This window comes from Artemia franciscana, chromosome 5, assembly GCF_032884065.1.
Source record: "Artemia franciscana chromosome 5, ASM3288406v1, whole genome shotgun sequence".
Taxonomy (NCBI): domain Eukaryota; kingdom Metazoa; phylum Arthropoda; class Branchiopoda; order Anostraca; family Artemiidae; genus Artemia; species Artemia franciscana.
In genome coordinates, this window is record NC_088867.1 from 12002552 (window position 1) to 12024493 (window position 21942).

At 35.1% G+C, this 21942-nt stretch overlaps 1 protein-coding gene across 9 annotated transcripts in view; it reads left to right on the plus strand.

The window, feature by feature from the left end:
* The window catches only part of LOC136026982 (rho-related BTB domain-containing protein 1-like), a 218748-nt gene that overhangs the window by 60660 nt on the left and 136146 nt on the right, over window positions 1–21942 (plus strand). For all 9 annotated transcript variants that reach the window (XR_010617465.1, XM_065703854.1, XM_065703855.1 and 6 more), the window contains one exon: window positions 21673–21870. Coding sequence is in view for 8 of the 9 variants with exons in the window: in XM_065703854.1 (XP_065559926.1) it covers window positions 21673–21870 (198 nt within the window). In the remaining variant the exon portion in view is untranslated. The remainder of the gene's footprint in view (window positions 1–21672; window positions 21871–21942) is intronic.

Below are 21942 nucleotides of genomic sequence, written 5' to 3' on the forward strand. Positions count from 1 at the left end.
AATTGGATCTTTGACGATTTAACATGGGAAGGTAAGGCCAGCCACTAAGCCAGCCAGCCAGGGGCCAGCCACTAAAAGTGTGGCGCCTGGCAACGCCATTAAAAAGGTAGAAAATTTCAAAGATAATTAAATAATTGATATAATTAATCTACAATATTACAAGACAACAGCTAAAATTTTAAAATAAGTGATAATCAATAATTTTCTCGTTCGTCAACAATTACAATTTAGTCCACCCAGAGGATGCCTGGGTTGACTTGGAAAAAAACCATGGCAGATTAAGATGAGTGTGATGGTGAAATGATTCTACTTTATTTACGCTCTACGATGTTCCAAAGTATCTGAAAGCACTAATTTGCAGCAGTTAGGGTCAAACAAAGCCACCAAACGCTGTACAGCGTTGATAATTTTTTGACACAAAGTGCCAATTTCCACTCTTATAAGTTTCCAGTGTTCTTTTTATAACAAAGCTTCTGTGTAGACTGACCCTGCGGAGAGCATAATTATGCCCAGGCCAAAGTACTGTCTCACTTACGGATAAAATCAAAATAACGAACGACTACTACGCCAGTTTTGTATCTTGTTCGTAATTTGTGATCGACTAAAACGAATGAAGATTTAAGGCAGGACTTTCTTATGTTCTTATTTACACTATATTATATTTATATTTTTAAATGTGGATTTTATATTCACATTTTATTTTTTCATATTTTAATTTATATTATATTTGTTTATATATTAGAAAAGATGGAAGCTTGGAACAACTGTTTTCCTTTGTGTAAGATAAATCTGGCAAAAAATACAAACACATTATTAATGGCCAAAATTAAAAATTAGTAGATTTACCCTGTTGCCTTTTTGTCGAGTTATATACTGTTTAACTTTGAAGTGTTAAGATGAATCTCGTAAAGGATGCAAATACATTTTAAGTAGACTATTACATATTATTAGATTAACCCGTTTGCCTTTTTGTTGAGTTATATGCTGTTTTTAACTTTGAAGTGTAAAAATTTAAATATGTAGAGGGATAAAAGCGAAGGGATTTAAGGATGTTTTTTTTTTTTTTTTTTTTTTTTTTTTATAGAAAAGATGTAAGGTTGCACCATTAGTTTTTCTATCTTTAAGATGAATCTGGCAAAAGATACAAACACAAATTATTAATTTGTAGACTAACCTGTTTGCCTTTTTTTCGAGTTATATACTGTTTAACTTTGAAGTGTGAACATGAATCTGGCAAAGGATTCAAACATTTATTATTAGTAGACAAATTACAGATTAGTAGACGAACCCCGTTCGGTATTTGTCGATTTGAATGTCGTTCAAATTCCAAGTGTAAAAATTCATGACTAATCAGTGAAGGGATTTAAGTATGATTTTTTCAGAATTTTTTCAGAAAAGATTTAAGAGTGGAACATACGTTTTCCTATCTGCAAGATGGCAAAAGAAAGCTGGCAGAAGATAGAAAGATAAATATAGTAGACAATGGTCGGGAACAACTTAGTGCTGATGCAAGGTTTTCATACCAATTTGCCATTTTAGTTTTGCACTTCTGCTGTACACGTCCAAATAAAAAATAAAAAATTACATGTCATTTATCAATTTTGGCCGTTTTTCCACAGATTTGACGGTGGTGTGGCTTGGGCCACTAGACTAAAATGTAGACGAAGCATATATTGTCTACTACAAAAGATATTTGGATAGTATTGACCATAACGTTACTGTCTGTTGCAGAGGTCACTTTAGAAAAGCTTATTAAAAAGAAGGAATAGGGTAATCAATCACCTGCCTTATCAAATTTTTTTGTTCTCATTTAAAAATTTTGGAAAGGGGATGAAGCCTAATAAAATAGGTGACAGCTATTGCTGTGCTATTTTAAACAAGATAAGACTTAACCCTAGAGAAATACACATACAATCAGGGGGGGAAAATTAAAAACGCATCAAAATTGCATTTTTCTGCATAACGTTTTTACAAATCGGGAAAACATTTCGGAAAGGGGGGATTAAAACCTTTCAACCTTTCCCCTAAATACGAGCTTACACACAATAATAGTCCACAATAATAATCTTTCCAAAGGCTCCCTTTAAATGCCTAACCTAAATTTAGTGCCTAAGGTTTCGAAAGTGCTCTTATTTATTTGTTTTTAAGGTGTTGGAACGGTCGTGGGAAGAAGTGGATGGAGTGAATGTATCTCTTCGTCTTTGGGATACTTTTGGAGACCATGATAAGGATAGAAGATTTTCTTACGGAAGGTAATACATTTTCTAATTCTAGGGGTTGCATAAGGTGACTTCAGTTTAATAGATTAAAGGATAATTCCCTTGCTTTTAATTTATTCTAAATCGTTTTCTCTTGGTGAAATGTCCAGTCTACATTCTATGGTCTTTAATTTCCGTCGAGGTTAAAAACATTTCTATGGTAACCCCAGTCCTCTACGGCGCTGAGACCCAACTGGCTGCTGCTTCTGTTCGTGATACCATAGTCGGGACCCAAACAAAGTTCTTGAGACGTATTGAAGGGATCAGGTTGTACGACTTTGTCTCGGACACCCGACTGCTGGCACTCACAGACCAGACCCCCAACTCTCGTCAGCTCGCTGCACAAACCCTGCAGTGGTTTGGTCACTTGGTCCGCTCGCCAGCAGAAACACCCGCCCGAACACCATTCAGTTTTGATTCTCCTACGCATGACTGCAAGTACCCCTGCAGAAGACCCCAGATGGAGGGACAGCCTTACCCATACCCAGTACCTCTCAGTGATCGGTACTGATCGGAAAGAAGCTGTCATGCTCGCATAAGACCGTTCCGATTGGAAGCGAAGAGTCACGTGTCTCTCTACGCTGGACCACCTGCAGGAGCATTAGTTCAAGTTAAAAACGTTCTCGGTCAAACTATCTAAATTAGCAAACGACCATTAACTATTTATTGACTTTTGCCATTAGTAAAGGAGTGTTTATTAAAAGATGGGTAATTTTATTTTTACAGGTAGGAAGGAGGGGGTAGAATGCTATTTAAAGGCTGATTCGGACGATTGTTTGGTATGATAGAGGATGAAGGGAGGTGGAGTAGCATTGAGGATCGGTGATGGGTTGGCAGGGGGTTGGTGTTAAGGGGATTGTGGTATCGGTGTGATATAGAAATGATATTGTTGAAAGGTTCTGTTTTTTCCCTTATTCTTAGTATTGCATTAGATTTGATTAAACTGGCTTGTATCTTAGGCTGCAGGCCAGTAAAAATGTTAGTTTTTTGAGAAGTACAGCGTTCGTAAATAGTAAAAATTTTATTTCTGTTTGTGAATGAAGAAATCTAAATCTATCTGAAATAGGAAACGAGCGGCTTTTCATTTTCATTTAAAATATTATCTCACAATAGCCGTTTCAAATTTTTCCCTTTCTATTTCAAAGGGGTTGAGGAGGGGGTTTATTAAATGTGTGCTATCAACTAAATTCTAAGAAGTATCCAGGGATACAACTAATGGTATTTAACAAAACTCTTAAGCATAAAAATAAACATGATTTGTTCTTACATAAGTGATAAAAATCGTGCCTTATATTTTTTCTACCGTCAACGTTTTCTATTTGCTTTAATCCAAAGTACCATGATTAATTGCTATAATTTAAGTGTTAAGTGTTTGAATTTTAAGTAGTTTAAGGAAAACAGGATTCAAAACATGGTTTATGGATTCAACATGAGTGAGCCCAAAAATATACTTATAGTTCCTTAACTAATCGAAGTTGGTGGAAACATCTAGAAATAATATTCATGTAATATTGATAGGTCTTCTGTGGTTCTGTTAAGAAGGACACCCTGATTAATATAAAAAAAAATATCCTTGATAAACGTATGACAAAAGACGAAGAACGAAAAATTAAAAAAAAGAACAACACCAAACGGGGGTAACTTCCAGTCAGTGAAAGAGACGAAAGACAAAGAAATATATCAAATAGTTTGTGGTAACGAACTGTAAGTAAGGAACGACCCGGCGCAATAGTAACCGAAACTCTAAAAAACAGAACTTTGATACCAATAGATATATCAAACGGCTTATTATGCTGATTTTAAATGTATAAGTTTTATTGAGTTTAGTCTTATCGAATAAAGGCCAAGAGCCTGAGAAAATTTGTCTGATTTTGAAAAAAATGGCAAAAACCCTCCAAAGGTATTTGAATCTTAATGAAAATCACACCATCAGATTCAGCGTATCAGTAAACCCTACTGTCGTGGTTTCAAGCTCCAATCTGCAAAAATGTGGAATTTTGTATTTTTTGCCAGAAGTAAGACCACGGTTATGTGTTTATTTGTTTGTTTGTGTTTTTTTTTTCAGGGATGATCGTATCGACCCAGTTGTCCTAGAATATCGTGAGAGACCTCATTCGAAAGGAAATTAGAATTTCTAGTGCCCTTTTTAAGTGACCAAAGAGATTGGAGGGCAACCTGGCTCCCTTCTCCCGGCCCTTTTTTCCCAAAGTCGTCTGATCAAAATTGTTGATCGAATTTTTTGATGGTTTTTCCATGGGGGAATTTTCTATAGGGAGGGAAGTTCTCAAGGGGTTGACCTTGTCAGGATAAATTGTACACCGGGGGAATCTGCCAGACTTCCTATACAAAATTCTTTTTAAATGTTTTGCTTTCTCTTTTCCGTCTCAGTTTTACGCTTGGAGTTGTTAAGGGTAATTGTCCGGGGTAAATTTTCACCGGGATTGAATTGTCTAGAGAATATTTCCGTAGGGAGGGGGATTTCTCCGCGGAGGTGGGGCCAGATTTCCGGGCATTATTTAAATACGATTAGAAATTAAATTGAAAAAGTTTTACAACTGAAAGTTAGGAGCAACATTAAGACTTAAAACGAACAGAAATTACTACCTGTGTAAAGGGGATTGCCCCCTTCTCAACACCTCGCTCTTTACGCTAAAGTTTAAATTTTGTCCCAATTCTTTAAGAACGGCTCCTGAAACACAAGAATCGTTTAATTAGAACAATAGGAAGCTTTTTTAAAAGTATTAAAAACTGATCTCATCTATGTGATCTCAGAATGTAATTACTCTGTGTTAATTTTATTTGGACTGAAAGATCTTCATTTTATTCAGCGATTTCCTGGCTTACAGAATTCTGGATACCAGTTATCTGAGATTACTGGCTAAAGTAGCATACCTTGGCTACAGACCCATATCCAGGATTTTCATTCGGGGTAGGGCAGTTTTTGGTGTGTGTGGGGGGGGGTTACTAAAACCTTAAAAAACATCAAAAATTTGTTTATATGCATTTTTTTACATTTTCACGAGACGGAAAAATATTTCAGGGGGGGGTATACTCTTCCTAAGAAGCAAAACTTATTAGGGAGCTTGGAGTTTGTAAGCTTTTACACCGATATGCGTTTTATTCGATTGTTTATTCATTAATGGGCTTATAAAAAAGAGAAAAGAAAAACTTCCTTCCCAAAATAGAAGCTGAATTGACCCATTTGATAAATCCATCACTTTAGTAATAATATAATATTATTCATATAATTCTTCCCTCTGAAACACATAAAAAAGTAGATCAAAATATTTAATTTACTAAAGTCCTTAATTTTTATTAGAAAAGTAATAAACAATATTACTGGGCTATTTAAGTTTTAGGTTAATCACAAATTCGCTGAGGACAGTATAAGAAGTTCATAGTGGAGGAGGGAGGGGTTCCAATCTGTGTTTTATTGTGTCAGAAATTTCTCCCCTTACCTTTGATGTCGTTTCCCCTTCTATAAATACATTTTGTGCCTATTCTCTTTTTATCAAGTAAAGTTAAAAAGTACGGGAGTTGGCTCTGGTTGTGTGAAAGAAAATCTCAACCTCCCTGGTCTCAAATAGGTTAGGTTATAGGACTAATAAATAGGACTAATAACTAATTAAATAGGTTACAGGTTTTTTGGCTAGTTTAGGCTAGTTTTAGCTAGTTTAGGCTAGGTTTATAGGCTGGTTTTTTGTAATTAACTACCTGAGAGCCATTTGGCTTGAAGTTTATTTTTGCACTAAATCCCGAAATTAAGTTTTTAATCCCTAAATTAAGTTTTTAATCCCTAAATTAAGTTTTTAATCCTAAATTACTAGCGACTTCTTAAAGTGACTTGGCTTCATAATACTTTTTCTGTGGTACTTTTACTTCTGTGCCTTTAAATTTTTTCTCTGTATGGTAGTTACCTGGACGGAAAAACAAACCAAAAGATCTAGGAATCAGTCTAAATCTTAGTTCAAAGTACCAAGGACATCAAAATAAAAACATTTTTTGCGCCCCCAAACCCATCTTATGCGTGCTCATACCTGAAAAGCATGATTTTCGAATACTTTCGTTTTGGTTGTTTCAACATTAATAATTTAATAGGGCAGTACCACATTTTCATCAGTGTTGCCACGTTAGACCATGAAAATAAAGAGGCAAAACTAACTTAGGACTGACAACGCTCTTCATCCGTTAAAATTTGAATATTAACAGTCTTTTGATTCCCACCTTTTCACCTTCACAACTTAGGCTTCAAAGAAGAGCTACACATTCTTAAGCTGTTTAGTATATGTTTTGCTTATATTTTTGCGGATTTTTCACCAAGGTTTTTTCCTTTTTTTCAATTTGGTCCCGATATTACTAAACTGCACAACTGCTCAGCTGCACAATGGCTGAAAAACTGTTCTTAGAGGTCTTTTTCATTAAAACTTCAGCCCCAAATTCTTCTTCTTATTGTTTGAGATATATATGGCTTTGCATTTTTCCCTTTAATCAATTCAAATAATCCAATTTCATTTTCACTGTTCTTCGTACTTGTTTTTCTCCTTACTATACTATGGAACACTAACAAACGGATTATTTTTCTTTCTATTTTATGATGATAAGAGGCAGTACATATTATTTAAATTGCCAAATTAGTAAACAAGATTAGACATTTATCCGTCGTAATTCTAGGAAAACTCACCACCTGTCATGCCACGTGAGAGTCGCTAGAATCATAATACGAATGATATATATATATATATATATATATATATATATATATATATATATATATATATATATATATATATATATATATGAAAAAAACTTCGTTTTCTTAAAGAGTTAAAGAGGCTGCGTCCCAAAGTCGAACCTTAAAACGTACAGGAATTAGGAGAGGCAGTTGGGGGGCTGGCGCCCCCAAACCCCCCGCTTTTAAAGACTCTTTTGTACAGGTTTTTTGTTGTGGGGGGCTGCCGCCCCCCTAACCCCCCGCTCTTGGCTTCGGAAAGGCCCTCTTTTAATTAACAAAGAATACAACACAGGTTTTTGTTTGCTACCCTACCCCCACCCCCAGCTCTTAGCTTGTGTGCTCTGTGTCTGGGAAACAGTTTCAATAATTATGTTAAAATGTAAATGGAGTGGTCAACTTCATTGTTACTAATTACTAGTTTCGGCGCAATGGTTCTCCTGTCCTCTTGTGTTTAACATTTTTCGAAGTTATTCCATTATTCATTCATTTCAATTTTTTGTTTCGCGGATAAGCTCCTGGGCCCTAGGGGACCTTAACTTGTGAATTTCAGCCCGATCGGACAACGTTAAGGGGGGGGGGGGGCTGGGGTTGGGGGGTCGAAACTTTCGGCCAGATTTTCCCCATGAAGGAAAAGTCGGAGGGGGATGAAATTTGGCAGGTTTCTTAGTTGGAGCTCGGGCTACGAAATGCATCCCTCCCCATCCCTCTGCGACCACTGGAACCGAAGATCGCTTAACATTGTCGTGGTTCGCCTCTTTAAAGAGGCACGAGTGTGCCTCCTTGATATATATATATATATATATATATATACATATATATATATATATATATATATATATATATATATATATATATATATATATATATATATATATATATATATATATATATATATATATATATATATATATATTAAATAAAAAAAAAACAAGTTTTTTTTTTAAATGAAAGTAAGCAGCAACATTAAAACTTAAAACGAACAGAAATTGTTCCGTATATGAAAGTGGCTTTTCCTCCTCAACGCTTCGCTCTTTACGGTAAAGTCTGACTGTTTCTCTTAACTCCAGTTTTTAAAACAGTAAGAAACTTTAGCGTAAAGAGTGGGGCGTTGAGGAGGAAAAGCCCTTTCATGTACGGAGTAATTTCTGTTCGTTTTAAGTTTTAATGCTGCTTCTTACTTTCATTTAAAAAACTTGTTTTTTTATTTAATTTCTGGACATTTTTTAATTAATGCATGTTTTGATCTTGGCTCTCCGCGCGTAAATAATTAAAACGAAATTTGCATATTAATTAATTGCAATTAATCAGAAGATTTTGAGAAAAAAGGAGCGAGGGAGGAGGCCTAGTTGCCTTCCATTTTTTTGATTACTTAAAAAGGCAACTAGAACTTTTATATTTTTTTCAAACGTTTTCATTAGTAAAAAATATACGTAACTTACGAATACTTAACTTAGCGATATTCTAGGACCACTCAGTCGATATGATCACTCCGAAAAAAAAGAAATTCTATTTTCCTAGAAATTCTAATTTCCTTTCGAATGAGGTCTCTCACGATACTCTAGGACAATTGGGTCGATACTATCATCCCTGAAAAATAACAAAAAACAAACAAACAAATAAACACGCATCCGTGATCTGTCTTCTGGCAAAAAATGCGAAATTCTACATTTTTGTAGATAGGAGCTTGAAACTTCTACAATAAGATTCTCTGACACGCTGAATCAGATGGTGTGATTTTCGTTAAGATCGTATGACTTTTAGGGGATGTTTCCCCCTATTTTCTAAAATGATGCAAATTTTCTCAGGCTCGTGACTTTTGATGGGTATAGCTGATCTTGATGAAACTTATATATTTAAAATCGGCATTAAAATGCGATTTTTTTTTTATGTAACTATTGGTATCAGAATGCCATTTTTTAGAGTTTCGGTTACTATTGAGCCGGGTCGCTCCTTACTACCGTTCGTTACCACGAACTGTTTGATATATATATATATATATATATATATATATATATATATATATATATATATATATATATATATATATATATATATATATATATATATATATATATATATATATATATATATCTATCTATATATATAAAAATAAGTTGTCTGTGTGTGTGTGTGTGTCTGTCGAGTGACGTCATGTTTTCGACTGACGAAATTTTAAGGATTGAGCTGTATGCGTCATGAAGTTGTTTGTCGACTGACGTCATGTTTGTCAACTGATGAAAATACATACCGGGACACAACTGACAACCGGGACACAGGGAATATAAATAACGACCGGGAACCTCAAAGAGAAATTACATACTGGGACACCCGGACACAAATCACGACCGGGACACAGGGAATATAAATGACGACCGGGACACAGGGACACAACTACAACCGGGGCGCCGGGGGCACAGGTGGGATATATAAATGACGACCGGGACACAGGGAATGTTCGATTAGCAATCACCATCAACAAAGCTCAAGGGCAGTCATTAGAAGAATGAGGTATAGATCGGAATACGGATTGTTTTCCCCATGGACAATCATATGTTGCATGTTCAAGAGTCGGTAAACCTGACAATCTATTTATATGCACAGACAATGGGACAGCGAAGAATGTTGTATATTCGCAAGTTTTATGTAGTTAAAAACATATATATATATATATATATATATCTATATTCACAGGTGGGACACAGGGACACAAATACAATGGCGCGTAACTAATATGGCCCGAAAAAAGCTATAAAAGAAAAAACTTTAAAAAAGCAAAAAAATAAAAAAGGTAAAAAACTAAAAAGAAAAGAAGCTAAAAAAACAAAAAAAAGTTGCAAAACTAAAAAAAAGAAAAACTAAAAAAGAAAAACTAAAAAAGAAACTATATCTATATATATAAAAATAAGTTGTTTGTAGGCATGTTTGTTTGTTTGTGGGTTTGCATATGGCGTTATTATGAGTATATAGGGCTTTGTATATGACGTCATTATAAGGTGACACTACAGACCGGGACACCGGGACATAAATGACGACCGGAACACAGGGAATATACAACTACAACGGGGACGCCGGGGGGCACAAGGGAATATATAAATGACGACGGGGACACAGGGAATGTTCGATTAGCAATCACCATCAACAAAGCTCAAGGGCAATCATTAGAATAATGAGGTATAGATCTGAATACGGATTGTTTTTCCCACGGACAATTATATGTTACATGTTCAAGTCGGTAAACCTGACAATCTATTTATATGCACAGACAATGGGACAGCGAAGAATGTTGTATATTCGCAAGTTTTACGTAGTTAAAACACACCGTTAGTCTTTGCCCCTCGGGCTACCAGCTGCATGTTGCTGCATTAGTCAGAAACAGGTTTTTTAGACCTTTTGACTGTTCTGATTAAAAGGGCTAGCTTGAAATTTAATCCAATTCTATGTGGGAATGCAGAGGAATTTAGTGTTTTGAATGGATGTCTGGTGTTCCTCCAATCTGTTTCGAGCATTTAAACGGACACTAAAAATGAGCCTTCCCTTGAAATTCTATAAGAAAAATTATTAAAAGCAATCCTTTTAGTTTTAGTGAAAAACTTAGGTTTAGACAAATTATATTGACATGCATGACTGCCAAGTTTATTGGCCGTTTTTTTTTGCTATTTTTACCCATAGGCGAATAGGAACCCTTTGTTAAACGGTTCGAAAAATAAGGGGAATACAAACGCACTCTCTTTGGATCTAGGAGTTGCACTTTTGAGCGTATATATGATATATTAATTTAATGATATAACTTAGTATGATATAAATTAATTTAAATTAATTAATTAGGGGGGAGGGTCATTTTTTTACTCTTTCAAGAAAAATTATCCGAACATATTACTTAATTTTAATCAGCTACATAGTTTTAGACAATTCAAACCATTTTGTTTTTTTTCAATTCAAATAATTTAGTTAACATAAATAAAACTGAATGTGACAACAACAAGTTACACTAAAGCAGAAAAACGTTTAAACAATTCGACTGGTTGAATTTGATTGTTTGTGAGTTTCTTTAACGTATGCTTTTTATCTATTCGACAAGGCTGTATCCACCCTCTGAAATATTTTTCGGACTTGTAGAAACATAACAACAATGCATATAAACAAATTTTTGATTGATTAAAAAAATTTGTATCTTCCCCCTCAAAAATATCCCCCCCCCATACAATTCTCTTGGATACGGCCCGGGCATTGCAGGTATTTGAACGGATTAGGTTAAATCTAGATACCATTCTAAACTTTGGTTTATCAATCGTTTACAAAACAGAGAAATTAACACCATGGAACACAAACAAATAAAAAAGAACGAACTAATTTATGACGCCATGAGATTGTAAATATTTTTAAGTAACTAGATTAGTCAGCAAGATTAGAATATTTACCCTTTGTAATTTTTTAGGTAAACTCTTCACTTGCGTCGTCACATTAGAGCTATTAAAAAATGCTTACAAAAAATTGCATTACAAAAATTGACATTTTGTATAAAAAGCACTTTATTGAAAGGATCGAGTCAAAAATTTCTTTCGATTTCTCTTGTTTTTTTTTTTGCCGAGGCTGATATCGAGATTTAGCCTACAAAGGCTTAACCCCTTGGAGTGCTGGATATTTTGTCTATGAAGGAGGGGCTAGAAACTCTACTAAGTACAAATGCAGGCGGTGTCGTTAATTAGGGGAAGAGAATTTTCCCCCTAGACTTTTTGCCCCCACGATTTTGAAAATTATCTTTTTTTGGAATCTTTATTGAAAACTGGCTTCTTTTGTATTTTCAAAAAAAAAGAAAAAAAAATCTATCCTCGTGGATTTGAAAATACAATTCCCTCTCTTCCTTCCTTTTCGTAAATTGATGCCACTATCTTAGGCCTGAATTTTAAGAATATTTATTTGGAGGGTGTGTGTGAGTATAGGATGACCCCTCCCCTCAAATTTCGACCTAGGCTACTACCTTTAGACAAAAACTTTTGTTTTATATGAATAGAACTCATGTCAGTATAGACACCGCGTAAAAACTACACTGCCTGGGAATAGCACTCAAAATATCTGATGTAAATTCAATTGATTTATCTTCTCAAGAGTTCTTTGATTAAGGGTAGGGTACCTTACAGAAATGATAACCGATTATGTTTTATCAAATTTTTGTTGGGGATTATCAAATCAACTGTTCCACTGGGGTTATGTTGTCAATGAGAAAAAATTTTGCATTAATAATAATACTGTGTCCTTTGTTTTACTTATTTTAGCCGTTGGAAAGTCAGATCCATTAGATCAATTAAAAAAAGACATGAGAAAATTCAAAAAAGGGTAAATTGCTTGCTTCTAGGGCTTTCTTGCGATGAAAAGTTTCTTGTTTGTTTTTGTTCACATGCGTTGTGAAGGTTTGCCTGTTGCAAGTGTCCTTGATAAAATGGACTCCAGCATGGACTTGGTGAAGTTTGCCGTTACAAATTGTTTATTCTCCAATAGCCATAGTATTTTTGTCATGATTTTTTACTTGAATGTTTATTTTCGGGAGTGCCTATATGAACATACAAAGTTAAGAGTTTATATTGCGCTTTAATCTAAAATCTAAAAATAGTTAAAAAAAAAGACTGATTCAACTTGTCATGTGAGACATATTCAAGTACCAAGAACAGTAAAAATGAAATCTTATTCTTCAAATCGGTGTGGTAGAAACTTACACAATTACTTACTACTTACTACTTACAACAACTACGCCTTGAAAAAAAAAACACAAAAAACAACAAAAAACAAACGACCAGGAACCCAATTTTCTGACGAAGAAGACCTCCATATGAAGTTATGTGGATTAACACCTAACATGCCCCCTCTTTGAAAATAAGAAACGTGCATGAAAAATTTAAATAAAAAATGAGCGAAAAGCAATCATGATGGAGCTCTAGAAATTGCAACTTTCCTGATTGCTATAGTGAAAGGCAAACACTGCCATAAGTATAAGCTATGCATTAATATAGATATTATTCAAAATTAAATACTTCAAATTATTAGTTAATAGAAAGAAGCATATTTTTAGAAAGACCAATTAGGCTATCCTATTCTGAAATGCGCAAAGCACAGTAAATATTGAAAACAAAAGTCTTTCAAGGACCAAGGACAGTAATAATGAAATCTGATTCTTTAAATGGTTCTAGTGGAAATAACCTGTTTAAAGGATAAATTATAATTGTTTCTATTGGAAATACATTTTTAATGAAAAAGATGTTATGCAGACCTTATATGCCGTTATGAAGTTTTAAAACTTAGCGGGTGCCAAGTTTGAAAATAAGGAACGTGGTTGACAAATCAGCAAAAATGGGCGAAAAAATATATATCATCATGGAACTCCAAAAAGTGTAACTTTCTTGATTGCTGTAGCAAAAGACAAACACCGCTATTAGTTGGAAATAAATTTGCATGTCATTTAGGAAATATACATTTTAAAACAAATGATTTTAAATTTGAAAACAAATGTATATGACATTTAGGAAATGTATATCGTGATATGTGATTTGGATTTTTAGTTAGATTGGAAAATACGTTGAAAATTCGTCAGAAACATGCAAAATAGATCTTTTCCATTTAAAAGCAAGTTTAGACCATTCTCTAAATAAAAGTTCGATATATTTTAAAGTCTGACTCTGTGAATGGATGCATCTCAAATGAAAGAATTCTGTGTACCTTGTTCTTTGGGTGCAAGTTACAGCTGTATGCTTATTTAAAAACAGCATATTTCAGAAAAAAAAATAAAACTTAAGGACTTTTAGTGCATTAGGCTCTTAGGTACGGAAGATCGTTGACTACTATTTTGTCTCTTAATCATAAAACTTAAACATAAAACTTAAAGACTTAAAAAACTTAAAACTTAAGGATTTTTAGTGCATTAGGCTCTTAGGTGCGGAATGTCGTTGACTACTATTTTGTCTCTTAATAATAAAACTTAAACATAAAACTTAAAGACTTAAAAAAACTTAAAACTTAAGGATTTTTAGTGCATTAGGCTCTTCGGTACGGAATGTCGTAGACTACTATTTTATCTGTTAATCATAAAACTTAAAACTTAAAGACTTTCAGTGCATTATGCTCTTAGGTACGGTCTGTCGTAGACTACTATTTTATCTTCTAATCATCATTCCCACTGCTGTCTCTAGAGACCGGAAACATTTCCATTGGTAACTTTGCCCTCTAGATGACCAATTTTCCACCATTCATTCATATTAATTCATGTTAGGTTGTCAGTACTTGGGAACATTCTATATTCCTATCCTTTCTTAAATCCTCCCATTTCCTCTGATATTTATCCATCATCCTCTGTCTGGTCTTTGCCAAGAAGGGTTAATTGTTGTCGTTTTTCTCATTTTAGAATAGTTATGAATTTTCACAAGATGTTTGTCCCAGTGATTCCCAGTTATGCTTCGATAACAGGGAAAATTGAAAGTATAAATTATCATTGTTGTTACTGACGCATCCTGAATTCCTAGATTAGTAAGATAAATAAGAGATAAGGAATCGAAAACGGTGAAAGGGGAGAAAATGGGCCATTTTTAGAACTAAGAAAGCTGTTATGTTATGGTGAGGAAACTTTCAGGAACGGATATACCGCCCCAAAATAGGACTCTGGAAGCTGATTTCTAACTCTAACATCCACCCTCTCCCCCATAAAAAGCACTGCTTTCTTATGAACCTGGTAAAATTTTGCTCTCGGTAAATGAAACTGCAGCCAAGTTAAGGATAAGGAAGGGGTTTCCAACTCCATATGTAGTTACTATCACTAGTGCAATTGACAACGCATCGCAGCATATAGCCAACTTGTCAACATAGATTTATAAGCTTATCCATTCCATTCTTTTCAGGGCTTGACTCATTGCCACCTTGCATCAAATTCCTACTTCCTTTCAGTTCTTTTTGTAGCCTATTCCAAACACTTTAGGAGATTTCGGACTTATCGCTTGGCACACTTCTAAAGTTTGGAAGACTTCAAACATAATATATCAAACGTTACCGTCCAAATTCTTCTTACAACCTCTATACCATATATATATATATATATATATATATATATATATATATATATATATATATATATATATATATATATATATATATATATATATATATATAAATAAGTTGTTTGTGTGTTATGTCTGTTACACTTTGTCTGTTACGCCAGATTATATCTTCTATATATATAAAAATAAGTTGTATGTATTTTTGTGTTGAGGGTTTAAATGTAAAAACTGGGAATTGCATAAATATTTCGAAATATTTTGACAACAGATTAATGTAATTTGAAAACCTTAAAAAAGATACTTAAAATTTTGAGGTTTATTATAAATTGTTGAGCTTTAGCAAGCTTGGCACGTGAAGATTTTTCCAACTGTCAATGTTATAGAATGTTACCAAAAAGCAAAACCAGGCTTGCGGTTCAAAGAGAAAGGGCCAGATTAGGAATGTGCAATTTACGTCAACGAAGGCGTGTCGAGGAACTCCCAGAGCAACGCGAAACCAGACTTGCTCCTGAAAGAGAAAGTAAAAAAAGAAGGCGTGTCGAGGAATCACAAGAGCAACGTGAAAACAGGCTTGCGGCTTCAAGAGATAATGCTAGATTAGGAATGTGCAATTTACGTCAATGAAGGCGTGTCGAGGAACTACCAGAGCAACGCGAAACTAGACTTGCTGCTAAAAGAGAAAGTGAAAAAAGAAGGCGTGTCGAGGAATCACAAGAGCAACATGAAAACAGGCTTGCGGCTTCAAGAGATAATGCCAAAAGAAAGTGTACCGAGGAATCACAAGAGCAACGAGAAAATTATCGCATGGCATTCAGGTACAGCCCAGTCGATGATTATAGTAGATGTGTTCAAATCGGGACTATGTCTAAAATTTGTCCCTACTGCAAGGCCTTGAAATTTAATGGCGAAACAATGGGAATGCGTTGCGCCTCAGGGAAAGTTAAACTTCCTCTACTGGCTGCAACCCCAGTGCCATTGAAGACTTTAAAAGTCTTCAATGGACTTTTTTTTGAAGAATTACGTCAGAATCTAAGCGTTTTTTTATCAAACATCAGAAAATATAACTCATGTTTCCAAATGACGTTGTTTGGTGCCCAAATCGAAAATCAAGATCAATTTATGCCTACTTTCAAAGTAAAAGGGCAAACTTATCATAGAGCAGGGTCCCTTCTACCATTCTCAGGCGAGAATCATAAATTTTTACAATTGTACTTCATCAGTGATAGAAATTCTGAATTGAATGCACGTTGCGAAATTTCTCCCAACGTTGAAAGGACAATCGTTTCCCAATTGCAACATCTTTTCCACGAAAATAATAATTTAGTGCGTCTGTTCAAAACAGCCATCGATTTGATGCCTACTGATACGCATAAAATTGTTATTTCCGCTGACAAAACGCCTCCTGGCCAACATGTGCGTAGATACAATGCTCCAATTATCGACAAAGTGGCAATCGTTATGGTCGGTGATCAGTTTTTACCTCGAGATATTATTCTTCATAAGCGAAACGCTCAGTTGGTGAGAATTGCTGAAACTCATCGATGCTATGATGCCTTACAATATCCTATCATTTTTTGGGATGGAGCCGACGGCTATCACTTTAATATTAAATTGATGAATCCAGCCACTAACAAAGAAATGAATAAGAAATGCAGCGCAATGCATTATTATTCCTATAGACTAATGATTCGGCAGGATGAAGACAATTATATTTTAAAATGCCGTCAATTGTTTCACCAATACATCGTTGATATGTATGCAAAAATTGAATCAGAACGTTTGCTATATATCCGTCTGAATCAGACCAAGCTCTGATTCAGTTGTAAATGACGGTAATACCACAAACGTCATCAATCAATCTTGGGACGAGATACAGCAGCTTTTACTTCAAGGACAATCGGTGGTTCATAGACATGACATTACGGCCCGTGTCTTCCGGAAAAAGTTGAAATCACTGATAAACTACATAGTAAAACTTGAAGTGTTTGGGTCAGTGCGATGCTGGATGTACTCAGTGGAATGGCAAAAACGAGGTTTGCCACACGCACATATACTAATCTGGCTACATAATAAAATTACTTCTAACGAAATTGATGATGTGATTTCCGCTGAAATACCTGATGAAAATGTCAATAAGAGGTTATATGATATTGTTGTAAAAAATATGATACATGGACCTTGCGGTGCACTGAACGAAAATTCATCATGCATGGCCAAAGGAAGGTGCACGAAGCAATATCCTCGACTTTTAGTATCCAACGCAATTACTGGCAATGATGGTTACCCACAATATAGAAGATCTACTGAAGATGGCGGTAAAACAGCAATAATAAAGAAGCGTAACGGTACCATCATCGAAGTAGATAACCAGTGGGTTGTTCCATATTCCCCATTATTATCAAAAACATTTAATGCACACATAAACGTTGAATACTGTCACTCCGTAAAGGCAATCAAATACATATGTAAATACGTCAACAAAGGCAGTGACATGGCAGTTTTTGGCATGCAGTCCGAAATCAAAGATTACGACAAAATCGTACAATATCAGGCTGGAAGATACATAAGCAGTAATGAAGCTGTTTGGTGAATTCTTTCATTTCCGATACATGAACGAATTCCAGCTGTTGTTCACTTAGCACAAGAATGGTCAACGTGTTTATTTTTCGGAATCCAACGTGCAACAAAGAGCCCTGAATCCACCGGAAAGATACCACGATAGGAAGACTCTACACCGTTCACCCCAATCAACATAAATGCTTCTTTCTACGCCTGCTTTTGGTGAATGTACCCGATCCGACGTCCTTCGAGTATTTGAGAACTGTAAACGGTACTATACATGACACTTACCGTAGTGCCTGCCAAGCTCTGAATTTATTGGAGAATGACCAACACTGGGATAACTACATCAATGACGCGTTCGAAACGTCAACTCCAAGTCAAATTCGTGCATTGTTTGGCATCATACTAACAACTTGCTCTCCATCAGCTCCTACAGAGTTATGGGAAAAATATAAATCAAAAATGTCCGAAGATATACTCCATCGAAAACGGTTAGAGATGTCAGAAATGATTTTTGATTTTAAATCAGAAATTTATAACTACACTTTAGTTATTATAGAAGATTTGTGCGTATGTATGGCAAACAAACCTCTTCAGGATTTGGGAATGCCTTCACCTAATCGTACCGCTGCTGTTTCGACATGTGTAGAATTGGATCGTGAACAAAGTTACAGTACGAGTGATCTATTGTCGTATGTACAAAATAACATTTCCAAGTTAACGTCGGAACAAAAAGACATTTATGATACGATAATGCATTGTGTCGATAACAACGTTGGAGAAATTTTCTTTTTGGATGCGCCAGGAGGTACTGGTAAAACGTTTGTGATAAAACTGATTCTGGCATCAATTCGATCAAAAATGATATAGCGTTGGCAATTGCGTCGTCCGGAATAGCCGCAACGTTGCTGCCTGGTGGAAGAACTGCTCATTCCGCTTTGAAATTGCCTCTGAATTTGCATTCTACAGAAACTCCCACGTGCAATATTTCCAAATCATCTGGGATGGGTAAAGTATTGCAGCAATGCAAACTTACTATTTGGGACGAGTGCACAATGGCACACAAAAAATCGCTCGAGGCTCTGGATCAATGTTTGAAAGATTTGCGAGGGAATTCGAAACCCTTTGGCAGCACATTAATATTGCTTGCGGGAGGTTTCAGGCAAACATTACCTATAATACCTAGATCAACCCCTGCAGACGAAATGAATGCTTGCCTGAAAAATTCTAATTTATGGGCACACGTAAAAACATTAAAATTAACTACAAATATGCGTGTCCGATTGCAAAACGATGACTCTGGTCAAACATTTTCAGATCAATTGCTGGCAATTGGAAACGGAAAGCTCCCAGTAGACTCAATTTCAGGACGTATACAACTACCTGCTGAATTCTGTAATTTAGTGACGTCCAAAAATGAATTGACTGAAAAAGTATTTCCGAATATTCTAAACAATTATAAAATGATAAATGGCTAAGTGAAAGAGCGATTCTTGCATCCAAAAATATAGACGTCCACGAAATCAACAATATTGTTTTAACCAAGAGTCGAGACCAGGCAGTCCTTTACAAGTCAGTCGACACAGTTTTGGAACCAAATGAGGCGGTTAATTATCCATCTGAATTTTTAAATTCCGTGGATCTTTCAGGGTTTCCACCACACGTGCTACAACTAAAAATAGGCGTACCAATAATACTGTTAAGAAATATCAACCCACCAAAGCTTTGCAATGGCACGCGACTCGCCGTAAAAAAACAAAACAATGGAAAACGTAATAGAGGCCACAATCTTGACAGGGCCTTTTGAGGGTGAGGCTGTTCTTATTCCTCGCATTCCCATGATTCCAACGGATCTGCCTTTTCAATTTAAAAGATTGCAATTCCCAATTCGATTAGCATTTGCAATCACCATCAACAAAGCTTAAGGTCAATCATTAGAAAAATGTGGTATAGATCTTAATACTGATTGTTTTTTCCATGGACAATTGTACGTTGCATGTTCGAGGGTCGGTAAACCTGACAATCTATTTATATGCAGCGACCATTGGACAGCGAAGAATGTTGTATATTCGCAAGTTTTACGCAGTTAATTTGTATTGTATCTATCTATCTATCTATCTATATAAAAACGAGTTGTGTGTATGCATGTTTGTTTTTAAAAAGAGCGTTTGCATATGACGTCATTATAAGTACATAAGGCTTTGTATATGCACAGACAATGGGAAAGCCAAGAATGTTGACAATGGGAAAGCAAGTTTTACGTAGTTCAAAACACATATATAAATCTATCTATATTCATAGGTGGTACACAGGGACACAACTACAATGGCGCGTAACTAATATGGCGCGTAACGACTTACGCGTGCGGGGGGTATATCTATATATATACATTTATATATGTATAAATATTTATATATATATATAATCTTCTATATATATAAAAATAAGTTGTTTGTGTGTTATGTCTGTCTGTCTGCCTGTCCCCATATGACGTCTGAATTATTTCATCATATACCAATTCAAAAACGAAAGTGTTCAAGCCGATGTAGCTGAGTTGGTAACGCGTTATGTTCCAGTTTCTAGGTTCGAGAGGTTCCAGGTTCGAACCTTGACTTTCGTATTAATACAAAAGAAGAAAAAGCTCAAAAAAGGTAAAAAACTAAAAACTAAAAAAGAAAAAAAAAACTAAAAAAACTAAAAAAAAGGTAAAAACTACAAAAAAAACTAAAAAGAAAAAAAAACTAAAAACTAATAAAAAAACTAAAAAGGTTAAAAAAATAAAAAAAGGTAAAAACTACAATAAAAAACTAAGAAGAAAAAAGAAAAAAACTAAAAAAGCTAAAAAAAGGTAAAAAGTAAATCTGCACACAATGGGTTGACCCCTCCTCAGTACCTTGCTCTTTACGCTAATGTTTGACTTCTTCTAATTTTTTAAGAACGACTCTTGAAGCACAAAGGTTGTTTAATTAGAAAAAGAAGATTTTTTAAACTACTAAAAGATTAAGCTTAAAGCACTAGGTGTTGAGGAGAGGGCAATCCCCTCGTATATGGAATGATTCCTATTCGTTTTAACTTTTAATATTGCTCCTTACTTTCAGCTGAAAGAACTTGCTTTTGCAATTTAATATTTAAATAGAACTGTTGGTGACTTAGATTCTAGGAAAAAGAGCTCAAATATTTCACCCAACTCGATGCATCGAGCCGTACATATACCAGAGTATAACATTTTGAAACTATTTCAGTGGACTTGGGGGAATATGGTGCCTTGAAGTATCTTCCTGTCTCCTCCATTATAATTTTTTTTTTACTTTGTGTGGTCCAGCTATTTAGAATTGAAAAGGCGGTCTTGCCATAACTTATAGGGCATGGATAAGACATCTTGGATAAGAAAATTTGCACTTTTGTCCTAATTCTTTGACAACACTTTGACAAAAAAATGAGCGTGGGATGGGGCCTAGGTGCCCTCCAATTGTTGGGTCACTTAAAAAGGGCACTAGAACTTTTCATTTCCGTTCGAATGTGCCCTGTCGCAAAATTCTAGGACCACTGGGCCGATACGATCACCCGTGAAAAAAAAAAAAAAAAAAACAAACAAACAAACAAACACGCATCCGTGATTTGTCTCCTGGCAAAAAATACAAAGTTCCACACTTTTGTGGATAGGAGCTTGGAACTTACACAGAAGGGTTCTCTGATACGCTGAATCTGATGGTGTGATTTTCGTTAAGATTCTATGACTTTTAGGGGGTGTTTCCCCCTATTTTCTAAAATAGGGCAAATTTTCTCAGGCTCATAACTTCTGATGGGTAGAACTAAACTTGATGAAACTTGTGTATTTGAAATCAGCATTAAAATGCGATTTTTTTTATGTAACTATTGGTATCAAAATTCCGTTTTTTAGAGTTTTGGTTACTATTGAGCTGGGTCGCTCCTTACTACAGTTCGTTACCACGAACTGTTTGAAAGACGATTGAAGCTGTAAGTGTATATATATTTACTGCTAATTTCATCTTATTTCTATAGCTTTGGGCTCTAGAATATCACTCCTACCCACCAACAGAACATGAGATAGAATATCTTTCAGGTCGGACGTTGTTTTACTCTGCTTTTCTATTGGCAATCCATATTCACTAAGGAACTGCAAGGTTGTGTGGTATCCAGAAATAAAAAAATTCTGTCCCAACACGCCGATTTTACTGGTTGGATGTAAAAATGACTTACGCTTTATGTATAAGGACGATGCATATTTAAGCTACTTCAGAGATCGGAGTCCCTTTGTAAGGTAAGAAATTAATTTAATAGCACAATTAGTGAATAAATTAGCGGAATAATTAACTAATTAATTGAAGGTTAA